Source organism: Aegilops tauschii, chromosome 2 (genome assembly GCF_002575655.3).
Source record: "Aegilops tauschii subsp. strangulata cultivar AL8/78 chromosome 2, Aet v6.0, whole genome shotgun sequence".
NCBI lineage: Eukaryota > Viridiplantae > Streptophyta > Magnoliopsida > Poales > Poaceae > Aegilops > Aegilops tauschii.
The window spans coordinates 35,657,788-35,676,754 of NC_053036.3; the positions used below are offsets into that span (position 1 = coordinate 35,657,788).

At 41.7% G+C, this 18,967-nt stretch overlaps 2 protein-coding genes across 4 annotated transcripts; one reads left to right on the forward strand and one right to left on the reverse strand.

Annotated features, from left to right (window-relative positions):
• Positions 1 to 8,211: 8,211 nt before the first annotated feature.
• LOC109775945 (wall-associated receptor kinase 3-like) lies at positions 8,212 to 13,251 on the forward strand. The gene is made up of 4 exons (XM_020334642.4): positions 8,212 to 8,941; positions 10,757 to 11,028; positions 11,326 to 11,517; positions 12,067 to 13,251. Exons 1-4 carry the CDS (start codon positions 8,232 to 8,234, stop codon positions 13,098 to 13,100), a joined length of 2,208 nt encoding a protein of 735 aa, XP_020190231.2. The 5' UTR covers positions 8,212 to 8,231; the 3' UTR covers positions 13,101 to 13,251.
• A 3,665-nt stretch (positions 13,252 to 16,916) lies between these two features.
• On the reverse strand, positions 16,917 to 18,217 carry LOC109775946 (two-component response regulator ORR42-like). Of its 3 annotated transcripts, none has more exons than XM_040400880.3 (3): positions 18,145 to 18,217; positions 17,401 to 17,631; positions 16,917 to 17,291 (listed from the first exon to the last, which is right to left on the reverse strand). In XM_040400880.3, the coding sequence occupies exons 2-3, from the start codon at positions 17,617 to 17,619 to the stop codon at positions 17,103 to 17,105; spliced, it is 408 nt and encodes a 135-aa protein (XP_040256814.1). In that variant the 5' UTR covers positions 17,620 to 17,631; positions 18,145 to 18,217; the 3' UTR covers positions 16,917 to 17,102. The 3 variants fall into 3 exon arrangements, with proteins under 3 accessions (XP_040256814.1, XP_045089675.1, XP_020190232.2); XM_045233740.2 differs by having other exon boundaries at positions 17,401 to 17,640; positions 18,145 to 18,214; XM_020334643.4 differs by having other exon boundaries at positions 17,401 to 17,622; positions 18,145 to 18,211.
• Between the last annotated feature and the right edge of the window lie 750 nt (positions 18,218 to 18,967).

Sequence of the window (18,967 nt, forward strand, 5' to 3'; positions counted from 1 at the left end):
TATCATCAGGGTGACTTTGAGAGGTTGTGCTAGAAATATCCCGCCGCTGCCTGCCGGCTTTGTTTGGCGGCGAGGGAAAATGAGCTAGGGAGGGGGGAGGGATAGGGTTGCCCACAGCCATGTTAGCCTAGTCCATCACAATCTTCCATCAGTTTCACCTGTGATCCCTCCCATTTCTAAGAAACTCTCATCCAATGCTCTGGACTATCGTCTGCTAATCCTTCACGTCAAAAATTTATTTATGAGGCATGGAATTACCGAGAAAATTAAACGTGTTTTATGTTATATATATCATCTCTTCGGACAATCCAACAAATAGATAATTAAATTTATACACAGTATCCAGTTAGGCTCGCATGAACTTAACAAAAGTAAGATTTAGTGTATTAATACTTGGCCTGTAAAAAAGATTTATACTAGTCCTTGAGATGGTGAGTATAAAGTGACATGGCAAACTAATATACGCATAGTAAGGGATGACCGCTGGAACTGGTCTAACAAACACGCATATATGTCATCTTATTGAGCTCATGTTAGACTCGCATGAACTTAACAAAAGTAAGATTTAGTATATTAATACTTGGCATGTAAAAAAGATTTATACTAGTCCTTGAGAAGGTGAGTACATAAGTGACATGGCAAACTAATATACGCATAGTAAGGGATGACCACTGGAAATGGCCTAACAAGCACGCATATATGTCAGCATATCTATATATGTCATCTTGTTGATCTCATGTCACCATAGTTTCGAAAGGGACACAAACTATGTGGCGTTTAATTGTTGAGCTTGTGTGCTAGCTCAGAGATGACCACTGGGAGACTAGCCTAATAGACACACATATATGTCATTGCACATACGTCATATTATTGTGCTTATGTCACCACAAATTCGAAAGAGACACACACTATCCGTCCTTAATTATTGGGTTTGTGTGCTAGCCCATCTACCAACCGTTGAATTTGCATCAAATAAGTAATTAGTGATGTCAATTTGTCATGGCTCATGTCAATCACAATCAACCCAACCAAACACTCAAAAAAGTAGAAAACTATGTTATCGCACATTCCCTTGTGGAAAAAGAGTGACACATATTCTTCAAGTGATGATGTCGTCGACATAACGTGGAGCATCTGAGAGTGAAATACAATCAAAGTATCTTTCATGGTGATTTTCCAACGCCATAATACTCTGGTTGACACCAAGGAAGCAACTAATCTTGGGACCCGGCTTCTCATGTGAGGAGATATAATGTGGAAACCAAGCTATAATGGAAGTTGGCGAAAATAAAGTAAAGGCATGTTTCAAAGTTTCTAAAAAAATCTGGAAAACACAATATATTGGAGAGGTGATGTTCTACAAACATGTAAACTTTGGAACTCAAAACCAAATTGATTCGGAAGGTTCCAAAATACCGTACCTAGGAAATGAATAATTACAAACTTACAAATACAAGTTTTATGGTAGTTGGCATTTTTCTAAGCCGTCCATTGGTCTTGATAACGGTAGATAAGTGGGTAGTACTGGCAAGAAAGTACTCAAAATTACTAAATAATGTGGGGTCAGTACTCATGTTTATGTGGGGCCGCTTCTTAAGAGAGGGGTAAATTAGTCATTAGGAGGATCCACTCATAGCGTGTCGCCGCTCTCGTCCAATCCAAAACCGCCGCCAGCCGCTCCTCCTCCATTGCTCCTCTCCTCTTCCATCCAATCCAAAACCGTCGACCTCCGCTCCTCTTCTATCGCAAGACCACCGCCGCTCCTCTCCTCTTGCATTCCAAATCCACCGCCGCTCCTCTCCACTTCCATGCAATCTAAAACCGCTGCCTGCCGCTCCTCTTCCATTGCAAGACCACCGGGAAGTAGATCGATGGAGGAGCACCGATACACGATGATCATAGGCGGCGACTAGGTGAAGTTAGCCAGGTTGATGGAGATCAACTCTTGGTTTGACAACCAGCTGCAGTTAGCGGCGATGGTGATGGCAATGGCCAAACGTCTCAAACGGAGCGAAAAGGCGACGATCTGGCCGTTGGGAGTCGCACGAGTACATAGAGCTGCTCCTCTGGGCCATGGAGCAGACTGATTCGCCAAATCCGGTCATGAGGCGGAGGTGGTGGGAGTATCGATCCAAGATCGAGCATCCAGAGGATCAAGGATTGAGCATCCACACGGTGCCCTTTGTGAGTGTGACATGGCATGGTGAGCCGGAGATTTTCTTATCTGAAACTAAAACTTGCAAAAGAGGGCTCCCCCTCCAATTTCATTAACAAAACCATCAGTCAAAGAACCAACATCATGTTTTTCCAACAGTTTAAGCTACTACCAGATTCAGGGGGAATCAAACCCGGGCCGAGCATGTGTGAGGGAGGGGGTGTAGCCGTTGGGCTACTGTGGTGTGTTCGACAGAACAAAGGCGTGTGGCCTTAAGATGTTTATCCAGACACTAACGCTGGGTTCCATGTATCAGCGACGGAAACGGACGCGCAGCGAAATGCCTCTACCATTGAAACTAGTAGTCTTTACGTGTTGGAAGAGTACTTGCAATAAACAAATAATTGTACATGTCGGGATCCGCGGAGTCAGACCTGACGAGATCTGCTCCGGGATCGGTGCTGCCTCATGAGAGCAGCGCAAGCGGTGGATTCCACTAAGCGCATCACGCCATCCCACGTTTGACACGCGGCAACCAGAGGATGAGCCGTTCCACGCGCGGGCGGCGACACTCTGCAGACTTCTGTGCTAGTCTAAAAAATAGAGATATATTCTCAAATGCATACATTCTACATTTTTGTAAACCTGGTAGCTACGAGGTGACAGTTAAAAGTCTAGGCATGATGGGCAGTTGGCCACGAGTATGGCGGCCGGGTAGCCCAAATATATCTAATGACATAACATTGTATTGGAGTCTAACAAAAAGTGACTGCGTGATGCTAACCCAGCAGATATGTGGGTCTGCTACTGATTTTATCTTACTTTTAAATTTGCGGATTTCTCTGTTGGTGATTTGCTGACCTTTTTTTTTTGCGGAAAGGTGATTTGCTTATTGACATTTCCACAAAAGCAAATTTGAGTCAAGCCCATCGCAGTCTTTCATCAATTTTGCCTCTTATTCCTGCTTTATCTAAAAAGAAGTCTCTTCCAATGCTCTGGAGTATCATCTTCTAATACAGCAACAGCAACAACAAGCTTCCACACACATGGATAGCAAGCTTTCACGCATCCATGGCTAGTTCTTTGGCGATACTCCAATCCTTCAGATCTCTCTTTACGGACTTCTCCTATGTCAAATTCGTTCTACCCCAACCTCTCTTGACATTATCTGTATGCTTTAGCCGTCCGCTATGCACTCGAGCTTCTGAAGGCCTGCGATGAATATCATCTTCTAATCCTTCACCAAAAAAAATATCTATGAGGAGAAGAATTAATGAGAAAATGGAACATATATTATGTTATATATCATCTCTTCACACAATCCAACAAATGATAATTAAATCTATACGTAGCACCTTTTTTTGTGAGATGCACATGAAGTTATTATAAATAGTAAGATCAAGTATACTAACATGTATGCATATTAAGGGATAACAACTGAAACAATCCTAAGAAACACGCGCATATACGTCATCGCGTATATGTCATCTTATTGAGCTCATGCCACCACAACTTTGAAAGGGACACAAACAACGTGTCGTCAATTACGAAGCTTCTGTGCTAGCCTAGAGACAACCACTGCGACTGGCCTAAAAGACACACATATATGTCACTGCATATACGTCATATAATTGTGCTTATGTCACCACAACTTTGAAAGAGACACAAACCTCTGTGTCCTTAATATTAAAGTTTGTGTACTATGCCATCCACCAACCGCTCAATTTGCATCAAATAAGTAATTAATGATGTTAATTTGTATGTCAATCACAATCAACCCAACCAAACACTCAAAAAAGCAGTAGAAAACTATGTTATCGCAAAATTCCCTTCTGGAAAAAGAGTGACACGGATTCTTCAAATGAAAATGTCGTCAACATAACGAGGAGCATCTGAAAGTGAAACACAATCAAAGTATATTTCATGGTGATTTGCCAACGCGATGATACTCAGGTGGCGCCAAGGAAGCAACTGATCTTGGGACCCGTCTTCTCAGGTAAGGAAATATCATGTGCAAACCAAATTATAGTGGAGGTTGATGAAAATGAAGTAAAAGTATGTTCCAAAATTTCTGAAAAATCTGGAAAATAGAGTATATTGGAGAAGTGATGTTCTACAAACATGTAAACCAAGTCAAAATCAAATTCATTCGGAAGGTACGAGAAAACAAGATGTAGGAAATTAATAGTTATAAACTTACAAATAGTACAACATCACTATTCATGCATAATTTGTTTTTTTTTTCTGACCTCCCAAATGAATATGAGTTTGAACTTCAATTTCCAAGTGTTCCTAGAACATCAAATTTCTAATGTTCTTTTTACATAATTTTTCAAAACTTTGAATGTGGTTTCTATGGAGTTTTCATTTTAAGTTGGGTTCCATTGGATACTTTCTCCTCTCGGTCACTGTGATTCTCCACTTCATTTTTACCACCCTTTATCTTTATTTCTTTTAAATGGGGTGCTTGCACTATGCTTGAGCTTTTCTCCTAAAATAAAACATTCTCTTCAGGCCACAGACGGCTCCCGAGCTCATCTGCTCCCTTGTGTGAACAATAAAATAAAATAAATTCTAGAAAAACTCAAAAAAACAGAATTTTTTTTGGCATGGAAGATGTTCAAATGCGGGTGTCCGTGCTAAATTTGGTGATGTTTGGACATCAGTGTAGCTCACAGCAAAAAACAGACAAAATTGGGGTATGTGACAAAGTTTACTCTTCATGCAGTGTTTGCCATTTTGTCTCTTTTTTTGTGAGCTCCTCAGATGTCCGATCACGATAAAAAAAATCCCGGACATCACGCATTTGAGTGTCTTGGTTGTCAAAAAAATGAGATTTTTTTTTAACTTTTGTAGTATTTCATTATTTCAGTGTTCATCCAAGGTGATAAGCCCGGGCTCAGAAATGAATATTTGTTCTCTTCATATCATATATGTCTGTGTGAAAAATAGTTTGGACCTTAGCCTATATTTATAGAATGGAGATGCCCAAGATCAGAAGATGACTATCATAAAAGCATACAAAGTGTTAGTGACGTTAGTGCTTAACACGTCATCTAGAGACACCTATCCATCGTCCTTTTTTAAAAGCATCACATGCGTTCCCATTGCATGTGTTTGCTCCAGTTTCATATATGTTTCTCATTGCATGTGTTTGCTCCGGTTTCATACATGTTTCTCGTGATGAACAATATGCCTTTTTTCGTAGTCTAGATTTTATTACTGCATCAATTTGATATATCTAAATAACCATTGCCGCTCCGATAACACGACGATCATGCATAGAGGTGCACATAGCCAACACGCCGTTTTAAAAAGAAAACAGAAGCCAAGAAGAGAAATGCTCATAGTCCTCGTCATGATAAAATTGCACATTGTTCAACTAGCGGAAAGAATGAATGTTGGTTGACAAAGTGAGCCGCCGATGACAATGTCCAACTACCCAATACAACTTGTCATCTTTGGGTGACGGTGCAAATGAAGGCAAGTGCATGCCCTAGAAACAGTCGTCCACAGGTGACAAATAGGTGAGGTCACTTGTAACTTCAAAATAATGCCTTCGCAACCATCTCCTAAACTGCCAAAGATGGCTCATAGGTTTGCACCCGAGTGAAGTAACCCAAAGTAGAAGCCATGCCATAACCTCAATATGATGCCTCCAAGAAGGCCAGTGATACCATGGCCGCCACCATCGCTTGATCCTCGAATCAGGGTTTTCACCCAAGTTCCACACCGACCACACAGTAAGAACGGACACTCCTAGGAGGGAGTCAAAGCTAATAACACCGGCGCAACCCCCTCGAACGCATGACATTGCAACATCTCCAGTGCAGAGAGATCAACCATACATTGGTAGGACATCCATGAGGACCTTGGAAGTGGCATTGTGCCACCATCCAAAGAGGCCCTAGAGTAGATAAAGATAACGTCTCAAGGAACCCCTGCCAAAGCTCGTCCGGACTAATGTGATATGCCGTTGTTAAATGTGGCATGTTATGTCGACCAATAGATATCTACATCTCGCAAGAGACTAGCTGGCAATGCGGCTACTCAACTTCACTGCCCCAGATTCCACTAACAACCCCAATTACTGCCACGGACCAACTCAACACGTCGAACCAATCAGTCGAACGAAGCCATATTGCTGCATGAACTTGGACAAACAATTTAAACAAAGTGTGAGTTTCTGCCCCCATTGTTGATTGTGCGGGTTTTGCCCACTGGCCTTTGTTGTCTATGATTCTAGGAGGGGCACTAAGAAGAGGAGGGTTTGGAGGCTTAATGATTGGCCACCTGTGTCACCGTAGAGGACACCGGGGGTCACTCGGCCCCGTTCCTAAGGCAACCGGTACTAACTAGTCCTAACAATATTCTCCTAGCTAGCCATGAAGTTAGTTTGAACTGAAACAAGATTCTTACTTCTCTAATGGAGAGTATGGAATTTGTTCACGGAACCTTTAGTGATATCCAAAGTAGTGGACTACCGTATTTTTTTCGCGAATATGCAAAAGCCTTGCGTATCATTGCATTGATAGGTAGAGTGAAATTACAGTCATATATACACATTGCCACACTGGTCACTATATCAAAATTTCATGCTCGCAAGAACAACATCGGATCAGACACCAAAGGAGGGCATCCACATTCGGACGTAAAGTTGAACATTTGCTCCATACAATTCTTTGTATTTAAATGAACATTTGCGTATTCACTGGTATGTAAAACCTCATTTGTGACCCCTAATTTCACATGGTTTCGAAAAATCATCAATAAAAGGACATTAACAAGGTTTAACCTTACTAACCATGTGCGAAAATGGATACCATGAATTGGTGTGTGCGATGACTTCCTTGCACATGGTTAAGAAGAAGAATAATTGTGTGCATTGATCTGGCTACGGCTAGAATTGAGGAACTATGTGCAATGAAGCATACATGAGTGATGTACCTAACTACCTATGAATTCGAGTGTGTGCGGAACATGTCTGGCCCATCTAAATCCCATTATAGTATCCTCTTCCATCTCCGCCAAAATTCTATATGCCGTGCACATTTTCTCCATCTGCCACTGATACATCCTAAATGCGTATATATACTTTTGAAATTCTCTAAGAACTGTATAAATTTTGATGTTTCCATGTCAATTTATTATAATTTTATATTAATTTCACTAACCTATTAATTATCAGTCAGAAGACCAGAATTACATGTTTTATGTTTGCTGTTTCAGGAACTTTACAAGATCGAGAAAATCTAGAAAAACAAATAGTGACCTATGAACCACAGTCCAATTTCCTCCATAAGAAAACCTCCAAAATCTTTTTTTTCCACTTTTGTTTTCATTTTTTATTTAATTTGACAGTAAATACTTCATGTACAATATTATCTTCTCACTACTTGTTGCAACTAGTAAAGCTAGTGAGATTGGAAATTTCATTAGAACTGTTGGGGACACAAATAGGGCTCTTTATTATTGTATTGCAGCTGCTTGAAGGACGCTTGGATGTTATCTTTACAGATTGATACATAGGTTTCTTAACTGAAAAGAAAATGTATTGCTTGCTGTAAACCCTTGCGCTTGGGAGCTAAACAACTAGGAATCGATCTATAGGTTTTGGAGCAACCAACCACCACCTTCTCTATATCTTCCTCTGGCAATATTGTACCGTGCGATTAATCACTCACATCAGGTCATCAGCTAAAATAATCCTCCAGTGACAAACACAAACCGTGTGCAATCTAATTTTTTTACTGTATACCTGCTCTTTGTTTGTTTACTAGTGACTCCTCTAATGAAGAGTACGTAGGACGTACTCATCACTATTGTGGTGGCTCCGGCAACATTGTGGCCTGCGACGTCGTTACGACGACGGCGCATCTTCTGGTTCCACCATGACCTCTGTAGATGATTGGTACCGAGCAAGATAAAACGAGCACGAGGTCGCCATAGGGATTAATTCCGGGCAATATAGAAGCAACAGCGAGAACAGTGGAATAATAATCCAAGTCTCAATTCTCAAGTCTGCCCCTGCCATAACTCACTCAACTTTCATGTTAGTTCCTTTGCCTATATATATATGGGTTATGGGTGTCATAGGAGGCCGTGCGTCCTAAGCAACTTAGCCATGCCGTTGCTACGAACCTTGCTCCTTCTACTTGTCTTCCATGCTGCCGTGTCCGGCGCGCCATCTCCTCCTCCAGTGCCGGGGCCGCCGGAGCCGAACAACTGCCCTGACAAGTGTGGGGACATAGACATCCCCTACCCATTCGGCATCGGCCCCAGGTGCTCGATGTCCGACCGCTTCGTCCTCAGGTGCAACGAGACGACGAGTCCTCCCACCCTGCTCAAGGGCAGCGCCAAGATCGCCAACATATCGCTGGAGACGGCGCAGATGGTGATATACACCTACCTGACCTACAAGTGCCGCGTGCCGGGCGGCAACAATACTATCGAGGACACGACGCAGAGCATGAACCTTAGAGTCGGCGACCCGTTCCTGATCTCACCGTCGGAGAATGTGTTCACGGCCATCGGGTGCAGCTTGACGGCCAGGCTCAAAGGCAGCAGCAAGGCCACCGCCGCCTACCTCACCGGCTGCATCACGACGTGCGCCAGGGTCAACAACACCGGGGACGACGGCACGCCCTGCAGCGGACACGGCTGCTGCCAGGCCTTGCTCACGTCCGGCCTCAGGCAAGTTAGCTTGGTGTGGGACGTGAACGAGCAAGCCGCACGTCCTGTGTCTGGCAACCTGTGCCAGTACGCCTTCATCGCTACCAAAGGCTGGTACGTGAAGAAGTAACTTTTCCTTTTCTTTTTCTCGATGGGATTTCCTTTGCTTTTCAAGTCATCGTATGGTGTGTACGGTCTGGCTGGCCAATTGGTGGATGTGTGGAATTCAAAAATATCTGATCCTTCCTTACCTAGTTGCTGATGTTTTAGTGAACCTAATATTAGCCATGCCAAAAAAGAAAGTGAAAGTGAAAGGATTTTCTTATTTTAACATGAAATAAATATATATGCCAATGCCGAATACCAAAGGATAATAAAGGGAGGTGTGTTTCTCCGATTTTTCAGCCTGTCCACCTACCCTATGTTGCCCATAAAGTTGTTGCCCATCATGCCACCCGTAAGTAAAAAAACTCTATGTTAATTTTTCTCTAATTTTTTTGTCTATCATCAAAATTGCCCCTAAAGTTATAGTAAATTATCCACCCCGCCATCTGTAACTGAAAAAAACTCTTCGTTAATTGTTTCTCTGAATTTTTAGTCTGTCATTGAAACTGCCCTTAAAGTTGAAGTAAATTGTCCACCCCACCACCCGTAAAAGTGAAAAAAAAAACCCGAGTGTTCCTTTGAATTATTCGTACGTCATAGGGCCCTTCAGTTTTTCATCCATCCCGACACTGACCTTTTATTTTCCTTCTCATACACGCATTGAGGATGTATTAAAAAAATACAAATCAAGGATCAAGTCGAACGTTCGATCCATTATGAGCATGTTAGAATGCACATGTCTTACGTCCACGTGCGCGCCGGTTGGTGCACAAATATTCAAATACATGTATGGAGTGTGAATATTTGGAACTTGATTTGAAGACCACAATTTTATTATCCCGTTGCAAAGCGCGGGCCCTTTTGCTAGTATATGCCAAAGGACAGAAACATACTATAATGATACTAATCATGGGATACATATATGTTTCTTTGTTGGAACATGGCAGAAGAGTGAGCCGCCAGGTTCAAATTCCTTTGACTTACCTTATATTACATGAAGAGTGGCTCTTTCTTGGATACATGTTGAAACATGGCAGAAGAGTGAACCACCAGGTTCAAATTCCTTTGACTTTCCTTACATGAAGAGTGGCTTTTTCTTGGTACAAAGAAAGAGTGTCTTTTCATGTACCAGATCTAGCGCAACCATCACAATAAATTTGCCGGACTCCAAAAAGTGGCTTTGAGCTACTTATATTCCAGGGATCTTCAGAAGAATAGATAATCGTGAGAATGTGTTTAAAAGAGCAGGACCTTCTTTTGTTGTTTCAAACTCTCCTGCGAAAGAGTATGTAAAATATTTATGCAAGCCCTAAAGAGTGAGTATTGAAGTGTTATCAAGGATTAAGAGATGATATTTCACCATAAAAGTATTATCATACATGTTTTACATGGGTGGAGAGTAACATTCCGTAAACTACTAACCAAGTTACTATGACCTTCCTATAACTTAGTAATGAGGTTACTATAACTTGGTAATTACTAAACAGAAGAAAAAACATAGAAACATGTAACCATGGGATCTACTTTGGAAGATCTTGTGGCAACGAACCAATGGTGAAAGCAGATCCTGAATAGGTTTTGTCAGTTAAAGAGATAAAGGAGTCTTAGTGATGTCATGCTTGTGTGCATGTGTGAGAGCGGATGGGTGACATCGCATAGTATGGTTAAATGTATCATCGCTTTCTAGTCTCCCACATCATTTTATAGATGTTACACATTTTGTGCGGATTGTCGTGTTGTTAGTCTAGACATATATATTTACATATATACATTGCAAGTTGCAAAAATCTTTACCCTGTACTAACGGCTGAATTTGTTGAATAGGTACAATTTCAAAAAAAGTGACCTGACTGGGAATATGACATTCCTCAGTAGACTTGGAGGCGACAGAGTCATTCCAGTAGTTCTTGACTGGGCAATTAGGAATGGAACATGCCCATCGGCACCAAAAGGGGATAACAATGAGAATCTTTCCCATGGCGCTTGTGCTAGCACCCAGAGCTGCTGTGTAAATGCCAGTAATGGAGAACATGGCTATTTCTGCAGATGCTCCAAGGGATACACCGGCAATCCATACATAAAAGATGGATGCACAAGTTTGTTACTTCATTGCATTTTTTTCTACATTAATTTATTTAAAGGAACTTCATTTTTCCAGATGCTACCATTAATATTGTGCATTCCTTGCAGAAATGAGTAATTTGCAATATTTAGATTGTATTGCACGTTACAAGTATGAAAATGTAATGTGTATGATTTGACATCTCAGGATTTTTTTTAATGCTCAATCATAGTTTTAAGAATAGAAAACTTAAGAATAAATATCAGTGAGCTTTGTCATTGTTTTGTATTCACCAAACTGATCATATGCATTATTCTTCATACATCTTCAGATATTAATGAGTGCGAGCTGCGGAGATCCCCAAAGTCAACAATGTACAAGAACATGTATCCTTGTCACGGCGGGACATGCCATGATAGAGAAGGTGGTTATGAGTGTAAATGCAATTTCGGACGAAGAGGTGATGGTAAAAGTTACAAGGGTTGTGAACCCATCGTGTCCACGGCTGCAGTGGCAGTAATAGGTAATGCTCTCATTATTTTTTAAGAAAAATAAACAAATCCTATGGTATAGACGTGAGAAATTAAAATGGTTTATTTGTGAGCTGCGTTGAAAAATAAAATGTACGTGATGGTACATAATGTAAGTAGTGATGGCATTGTTTGGTAATTTAGATCGTCATACATACATATTTGTCGTTGCTGTGCAGGGCACACCTTCGAAAACATTTTCCCATGAAATCTAGCAAACATATTTCCATGTTAGTTTTGGATTTGTTTAGAAACTAATAAATGTACTGTCAGAAGAAAAAAATGTTAAAGAGCTCAGTGGTAATAATTATGTTTTCAAATCTATTAACATACGGTACTATATTTTTTCACCATACAAACATATTCCTATTCCACTGAATTTTAATATTTAATGTGTAGCCATCCAATCAACATCTTCTTATCTCTTTGTACTTCCATGAATCTCATGTTTAGACCCCGCTTGTTATTAAATATGACTTAGACATAATTGTTTCTCGATCATTCAAGAAATGGAAGTTCACGTGACACATGTCCTCCTGCAGGAACAATCGGTGCCATTGCATTACTCGCTGTGCTACTAATATTCTTACACATGGAACGCGAGAAAAGAAAGCTGAGGGACCGGTTCAATAAGAACGGTGGAGAGTTACTCAAAAGTCTCAAGATCGAGATCTTCACAAAGGAGAAGCTAGACCACATCACACATAACTACTGCGACATCATCGGCCAAGGCGCCTTCGGCAAGGTCTACAAGGGAACCATCGGCGCTGGAGACAGTGCACGGGTCGCCGTGAAATGCTCGATCCCCATCAACCAGGACTGGAAGAAGGAGTCCTTCGCGAATGAGATCACGATCCAGTCCAATATCAGCCACCGGAACCTGGTCCAGTTGCTAGGATGTTGCCTGGAGACGGAGGTGCCCATGCTGGTCTACGAGTTTGTGCCCAGGGGGAGCCTCCACGACGTACTCCACGGCGATAATAAGAACCATCTCCCGTTGGAAAAACGCCTGGATATCGCCATCTACTCAGCGGTTGCCCTCGGATACATGCACTCGGAGGCGAGCCAGAGGACCATCCTCCATGGAGACGTGAAGTCGGGCAACATCCTCCTGGACGACGGGTTCGCGCCCAAGGTGTCAGACTTCGGGACGTCGAGGCTCATGTCCATCGACAAGCACCATACCAACTGGGTGGTCGGGGACAGTAGCTACATCGACCCCGTGTACATGAAGACCGGGCTGCTCACCGAGAAAAGCGACGTGTACAGCTTCGGCATCGTACTGCTGGAGCTCGTGACCAGGAAAAAAGCAAGGTATGACGGGAACCAGAGCCTGCCACTGGATTATATCAAGGCTTCCATGGGCGGGGCGGCGAGGGAGATGTTTGATCCGGAGGTTGCATCTGGTGTGAAGGAGAACGAGGAGTGCCTCGAGGAGGTGGGCAAGATCGCGGTGCAGTGTCTCAAGGACGATCTGAGCGACAGGCCCACCATGAGTGAAGTGGCTGAGAGACTTAAAATATGTAAGTGCCGGTGGTTGGAGTATGACAGGAAGACGAATGAGATATGCACTTAGTTACTGTCAGAAATAAGTACTAGTCCTACCTACTTAAGATTTTTTCCTACAGTTAACCTGTACTTTGAGTAATTAGCTAGTATGCTCGCGTGTATCCCCAAGTTAAACTTTGTTTCGTGTACTTGTGTATAATTAATTTTCCCTTTTTGCAGATGTGGTACAGTTTTAATCAACTAATGCATTATAATAGTATCTTGCTAGCGGAAAAAAGTCATCTTACTGACTTTCCAAGTCTTGTCTTATGAAAGTTTTGATCCAAATTCATTCCCCTTGCAGATATGGACCCTAATCAAAATTTTCACGGAATTTGAAATAGAACCACACACAAACTCCATTAGAGACTAGGAAAGTACGAAATTGCCCTGACGGAACTCCTGCACGGGCTCCTCACCTGTTTCGGACTGTCCAGAACGACGCACGCACACACGCCGTCAACTTTCCGTCGTCGAAACAGGATCATATAGAAACACCGACAGACAGATGTACTCTCTCCACTTCCAAATATAAAATATTGTTACAACCGATAGACTCACATATCGGTTGTAATAACATCTTGTATTATATTATGGGACAAAGGGAGTAGATGCTTAGCATCCACCCCTTACGCATCCAACGGAAGCAGGTGGAACCAAGCAAATGGAACGGGCTGTCTAAAAGCCGTGCATCCCACGAACGCTCTGCAGCCAAGTCTAACTCATGGTGAGAGGGCAAAAACCGTGCGAGAGCGAGAAAAAGGGCGTGAGACAACGAAGGAAAAGAAGTATAATTCTTGAAGGAAGCGATCGCCGGAGGGGACGACCTGCCTTACTCATCGATCCTGTGTAGGTCTCAACAATCTGTCTTTCTCTTGCCTTCTTCCTCGTAAATGGTTCGCTGAAATTGATCATTCTTTTATCATCACATTGTTTTGAACCTGGTCAATCTTTCCCTTTGGTCATGAAAGAACGATGGGCTGATATTCGATTCAGAATTCTGCACATAGACATGTTACGGTTTAGTGGAAAATTCAAATAAAGATGCACAATCTGAACCTTTATGCATGTACATGTGTACGGTTGCCATTCATGTGCATGTTAAGTACTTTACTAGAACAATCATCCGTTCATAACATTTCAATGGGACCTTAGCACGATGACTTCCTGATTGTCTATTATGACAAGTTTTGCTCGGCCCCGGCAAGGGAGGAGCAATGATGGCGGCACGCCTTCGGCTCGCTTCAGTGCTTGTAGTCGTCGTTAGGTGATCTACAAATCTAGATGTAATTTTTATTATTTGGTGTTCATTCGAACATAAATAGATCAGAAGTTTTCTTGAAAAAAAATTATTGACAGCTTGTCAAACATTCAAATTGATTTTCAATCTCACTTGAACATTTTCTCCTAAATCTAAAACTTGTTTGTCTTGCTCAATTTGAAACATCTTCTCTGCTTAATCTAAAACTTGACATGCCCTAGTATGTTGTGACATGCTCAATTTGATACTTGACAATGCTCTGCCCAATCTGAGCGTCTCTACATCCTGGTCACCATTCATCCGCGCCCGTCGTACCTTGCTTGGTGACTTGCGCGGCGGCACGAGCTTGACGGCGTGGTGCAGCCACGCGGTGTCGCGATACTCTTTGGTGCCTCCCTCCTAGGAAGGTGCAGGTGTGGTAGGAGTCACCCTGCCATGGTGACGCGACAATGATGGTCGCCCTCCGTGGTTGAGCTAGGTTTCACGGGCGGCCCCAATGGTTAGCCGGGAGCGAAGAACGAGAGAGTGAGGAAATGGAATATCCTTGTTGGTTTCCGGAATATGCTGTTCCAATACACTGCTCTCGATAGAAGGCACACACATCCATTAGCTAGTTCTAACTGGGCCGACCCACGTATGTCTCTCTCCATGGATTTGGGAATATTGTTGGTTTCCCTGTTTTTTTGGTTTTATTCAGTTTGTTTCCTTTTGTTTTTTAATCTGTGAACACTGTTTCAAATATGTGAACTTTTCGAAATGCGCGGACTTTTTTCAAATATGTGAACTTTTTTAAAAGCATGAACATTTTTTCAAAGATGCAAATATTTTTTGAATTCATGAATACTTTTTCAAAATTTATGAACATTTTTCAGTTCACGATTTTATAAATTTAATAAACATTTAATTCCCCCAAATGTTTTTCAAATGGGCGAACTTCTTTAAATTGATATGAAAACCATACCCGATTTTTATGAGCAAGCAGGATGTATTGCATGAGCTCGCAAAATAAACGTAGCGAGCAACCAAGCATACTGTAGTCTGTGACGATACAACCGACCGAGGCGACTGTCGCCCGTCGGTGCTAGCGTGAAAAAAAAGCACGAGTGAGCGGTAGATAGCTGCTAGCGATTGGGCCATGGCCCGTGAGCGCCCGCGCGGCACTCACTCCTTCTTTCTACTGACTGGGCTGTTTACGTGGGAATTTCGAGATCTCAAAAAAAACGTGATGCATATATACATGATCACTGCCTTGAATATTGTCATAACTATGCGCTTTTCAATCAATTGTAGTAATTTGTTTACCTACTGTATGCTTTTTCTGTGAGAGAGAAGCCACTAGTGAAAACTATGGCCCCCGGGTCTACCTTTATCATATATTAAAATTCAAATATACATTGCTACAATTTATTTATCATTCTTTTATTTTGTGTTTTGGTTTATCTTCCTACCATTATCAGACTTGATCCTTGCAATTAACCGCCGAGGGGATTGACAACCCCCTATCGCGTTGGGTCCAAGTATTTATTATTTTGTGTGTAGGTGCTGTTCATGAGGTCTTGTGTGGTTCTCCTACTGGATTGATAAACTTGGTTCTTAACTGAGGGATATACTTATCTCTACTGTACTGCATCATCCTCTCCTCTTCGAGGAAATCCCAACGCGGCTCACCACTAACACTAGTGGGTCCCATTGGTCAGGTTTGACCGGTTAACCCGACTGTTGACTGCTGACTCAGCAGTCAATAGGCCCCACCTGTCAGTCACACAACTGTGTAATCCATAGTTACCGATTTATGCACGTACTTCCGCTGGTTATCATGTCTATGTAAGCTTTGTGTTGTCCTTTGTAATATCCGATTATGCTATGCAAAGGAAAATCAAGGATTACTATTCTTTGTACATATGTAGTGTATTTTTCATTCCAATAGTAATAGTTCAAGTAGAGCCCAGATGCAGTGACATAGATGGTCGAAGGCTATTTGGGGCAGCCCCAAGCCCTACCTCGCTCGTGGAGCTCCTCCCTTGTTCAAGAAGGAGCTCCTCAACGAGATAATAGATCCCTAAACTAATTTTACTTCTCCATTTCCAAAGCAAGCTTTGCTCCTTTTTTTGATCAATACGTTTATGCAGCTCGCACGTCCCTCTTTCTTCTGCGTGAACCCGATTGGATGTATGGCATGTCGATCTCAATCATTGGAAGTAGGAGATGACACAACGCTCCTCTGTACTTCCTTCAAAAAACCTCATAGTAGATTGTAAGATTTTAAATGTATAACTCGTCGACACCAGGGAGGCTGAATGGCCGGGCTAGAGCGAAATGTCATGGCAAGTTAATTTAACTTACATGGACATGGCAGAGATATGGGGGTATATGCCAATAGTTTTATATAAAGGATCGGTGATGGATTAATAATAGCGGTCATTAATTGGATACGCCACACTGACCATTAAATGCTAATCCGGACCATATAACAGTTATAAAATATTGATAGTCGAATAATTTTCCTCTTAAAAGGGTACATGACTCACAACATGAAACATGAGTTAGTGAGAAGCCTTCGCCAAAAACAGAAAGACCTATAGATTATATCGATCCAATATATCATAGGTACCTTATTATTATGGATAATGATGTCTCGCCATTAACATGAAGTTCTCGAAATCAAATGATACATTTGAACAAGCAACACAACAACGGAGACTGAAGCAAACATAGATCAAAAAGTTATACATTATTATTTCCTCCATCACTTAAGCAAGATGAATTGCGCTAGACCATGTCATTCTTCTTCTTGTTGATGACCTCTTGAATGATAGGGCCGAGAGCCTCCATCCTCATTGGTTTTGGCACAAATAAATCAGCACCAACACTCATGAAGGCCTCCATGGCATGATCATCGGCAGAAACCCCAACCATCTTCACATCAGTTTCCCCCATAGCACGAATCTTCACAATTGCCTGTCGAGCAATATTAATATTATATTGTCTATTTTTTGTAAATAAGAGGACTATACTTATATAAATACATGCCAAATACTTGCATATACAATGATATAGAATTAAGTACCTCTGGACCAGTCATGATGGGCATATTCTTATCGAACAAAACAATGTCAAACTTTTTCCCCTCAAGGAACAAATCAACAGCTTCCTTCCCATTCATGGCTAGAGTAACCTCACAGTGAAGTCTGAGCAGAATTGTTGAGAGGACCAACCTACAAACTTCAATGTCCTCTACAAGTAGTGCCTTGATAGAGGTGGATCCTTTGGCCTTGAGCTCCATCATCACCTAAACGAACTACAAACACTTGAATATATTTTATTCTTGATCCACGCATGACATATTAGTACTTGAAAGCACGTTGTTATTCTTGAAAAGAATCAACTAGCAAAATCTTAATATATTACTAAACTCATAGTTTAAACATCGTATAACATAATGAAACAAAATTGTCTATTTCAAAATGAAACAATGACAGAGAACGATCGATTGTGCCATGCTTGCAAAGATTCCCATATTCATTCCTTTTTCTGCGATATGTAGGATTGAAAAAAACGATGCGCCTAGATAACATTAACATGGAAAATAAACAATGAACATGTGAACAGTTATACATAAATGCATATAGATGGGTGCTAACAACAACAACAATGAAGATATTGATTAACAGGTCAAATTAGAATGGGTAATTCCACCCTATACTGGTATAGATCCACCTCTAACATTCTCATGGATGTAAAGCGTGGACACTAAAAGCACCAGAAGCCTGATGATAAAACAAGGCAGGAAAACAAATAATGGAACATATACCTGAAGGTTAGAACCAGATGGTGTTGGAGGAGATTGGGGATCTTCCTACTTTTCCCACTAGATAGTCTGGTGGTTGGGTGCTGGTATGCCTCGTATGACAAGGTATTTATAGATGGGAAAAGGTAAGTGTGGCCAATAAACAACCTATCTCCACCGCCTTCACACGCGTAGAAAATCCGCACCGATCTTCGCCCAAGTATAAATGGGGAAATCAATATTGGTCGCGAATATTTTGTTATTAATGAGTCATGTCCCCACCTAAATATTCTCGATTGATGCTTATATGCAACTTAATGTTTCATATCTAAGGTCATGTATTAAACTATATGTCCTCAAGTTACTAGAAGTTGTATGAGTTATAGTTCCAAATTTTCAATGTTGGCCAATACACTATAGTTAATATTTTATTTTGAGAGACATGTTACAACGCATAAACTCGCGACACACACACACACGTACTCATCCCTATGAAGGCGCACACATATACCTACCACTGGGAGCAGTTATGTGCTGTTGAGTCAATAGATGTTGAGATTGATAATGTCACCACTGGCACTTGATTGTAAAATGGCAAGTCATAGAATTGAAATAATAATGTCAGAAAGACTGAACTAAATATAGAAAATATTTGAGCACCCATGCGACGTGTAGAACTTGAACCCTGGGTAGGCTTGTTGCCCTAGAAAGTACCTGGCCATCTAAGGCCAACTCCAACGCACGACTCCAAATGGTACGTCCACGTCCGTTTGGGTCTAAACAGACACAAAACGCAGCCCAATGTGCGGGAGCAAATGGACAAATATCCTTTTTCTGTCCGCGTTCG

Bases quoted from the DNA above. Each gene is read 5' to 3' on its own strand.
- LOC109775945 (XM_020334642.4), top strand. From the start codon at position 8,232: ATGGGTTATGGGTGTCATAGGAGGCCGTGCGTCCTAAGCAACTTAGCC. The intron at 8,942-10,756 runs GTACGTGAAGAA...TTTGTTGAATAG, and splicing joins TTCATCGCTACCAAAGGCTG to GTACAATTTCAAAAAAAGTG. The intron at 11,518-12,066 runs GTAATGCTCTCA...GTCCTCCTGCAG, and splicing joins GGCTGCAGTGGCAGTAATAG to GAACAATCGGTGCCATTGCA.
- LOC109775946 (XM_040400880.3), bottom strand. From the start codon at position 17,619: ATGATGGAGCTCAAGGCCAAAGGATCCACCTCTATCAAGGCACTACTT. The intron at 17,292-17,400 runs GTACTTAATTCT...ATTGCTCGACAG, and splicing joins CCATCATGACTGGTCCAGAG to GCAATTGTGAAGATTCGTGC.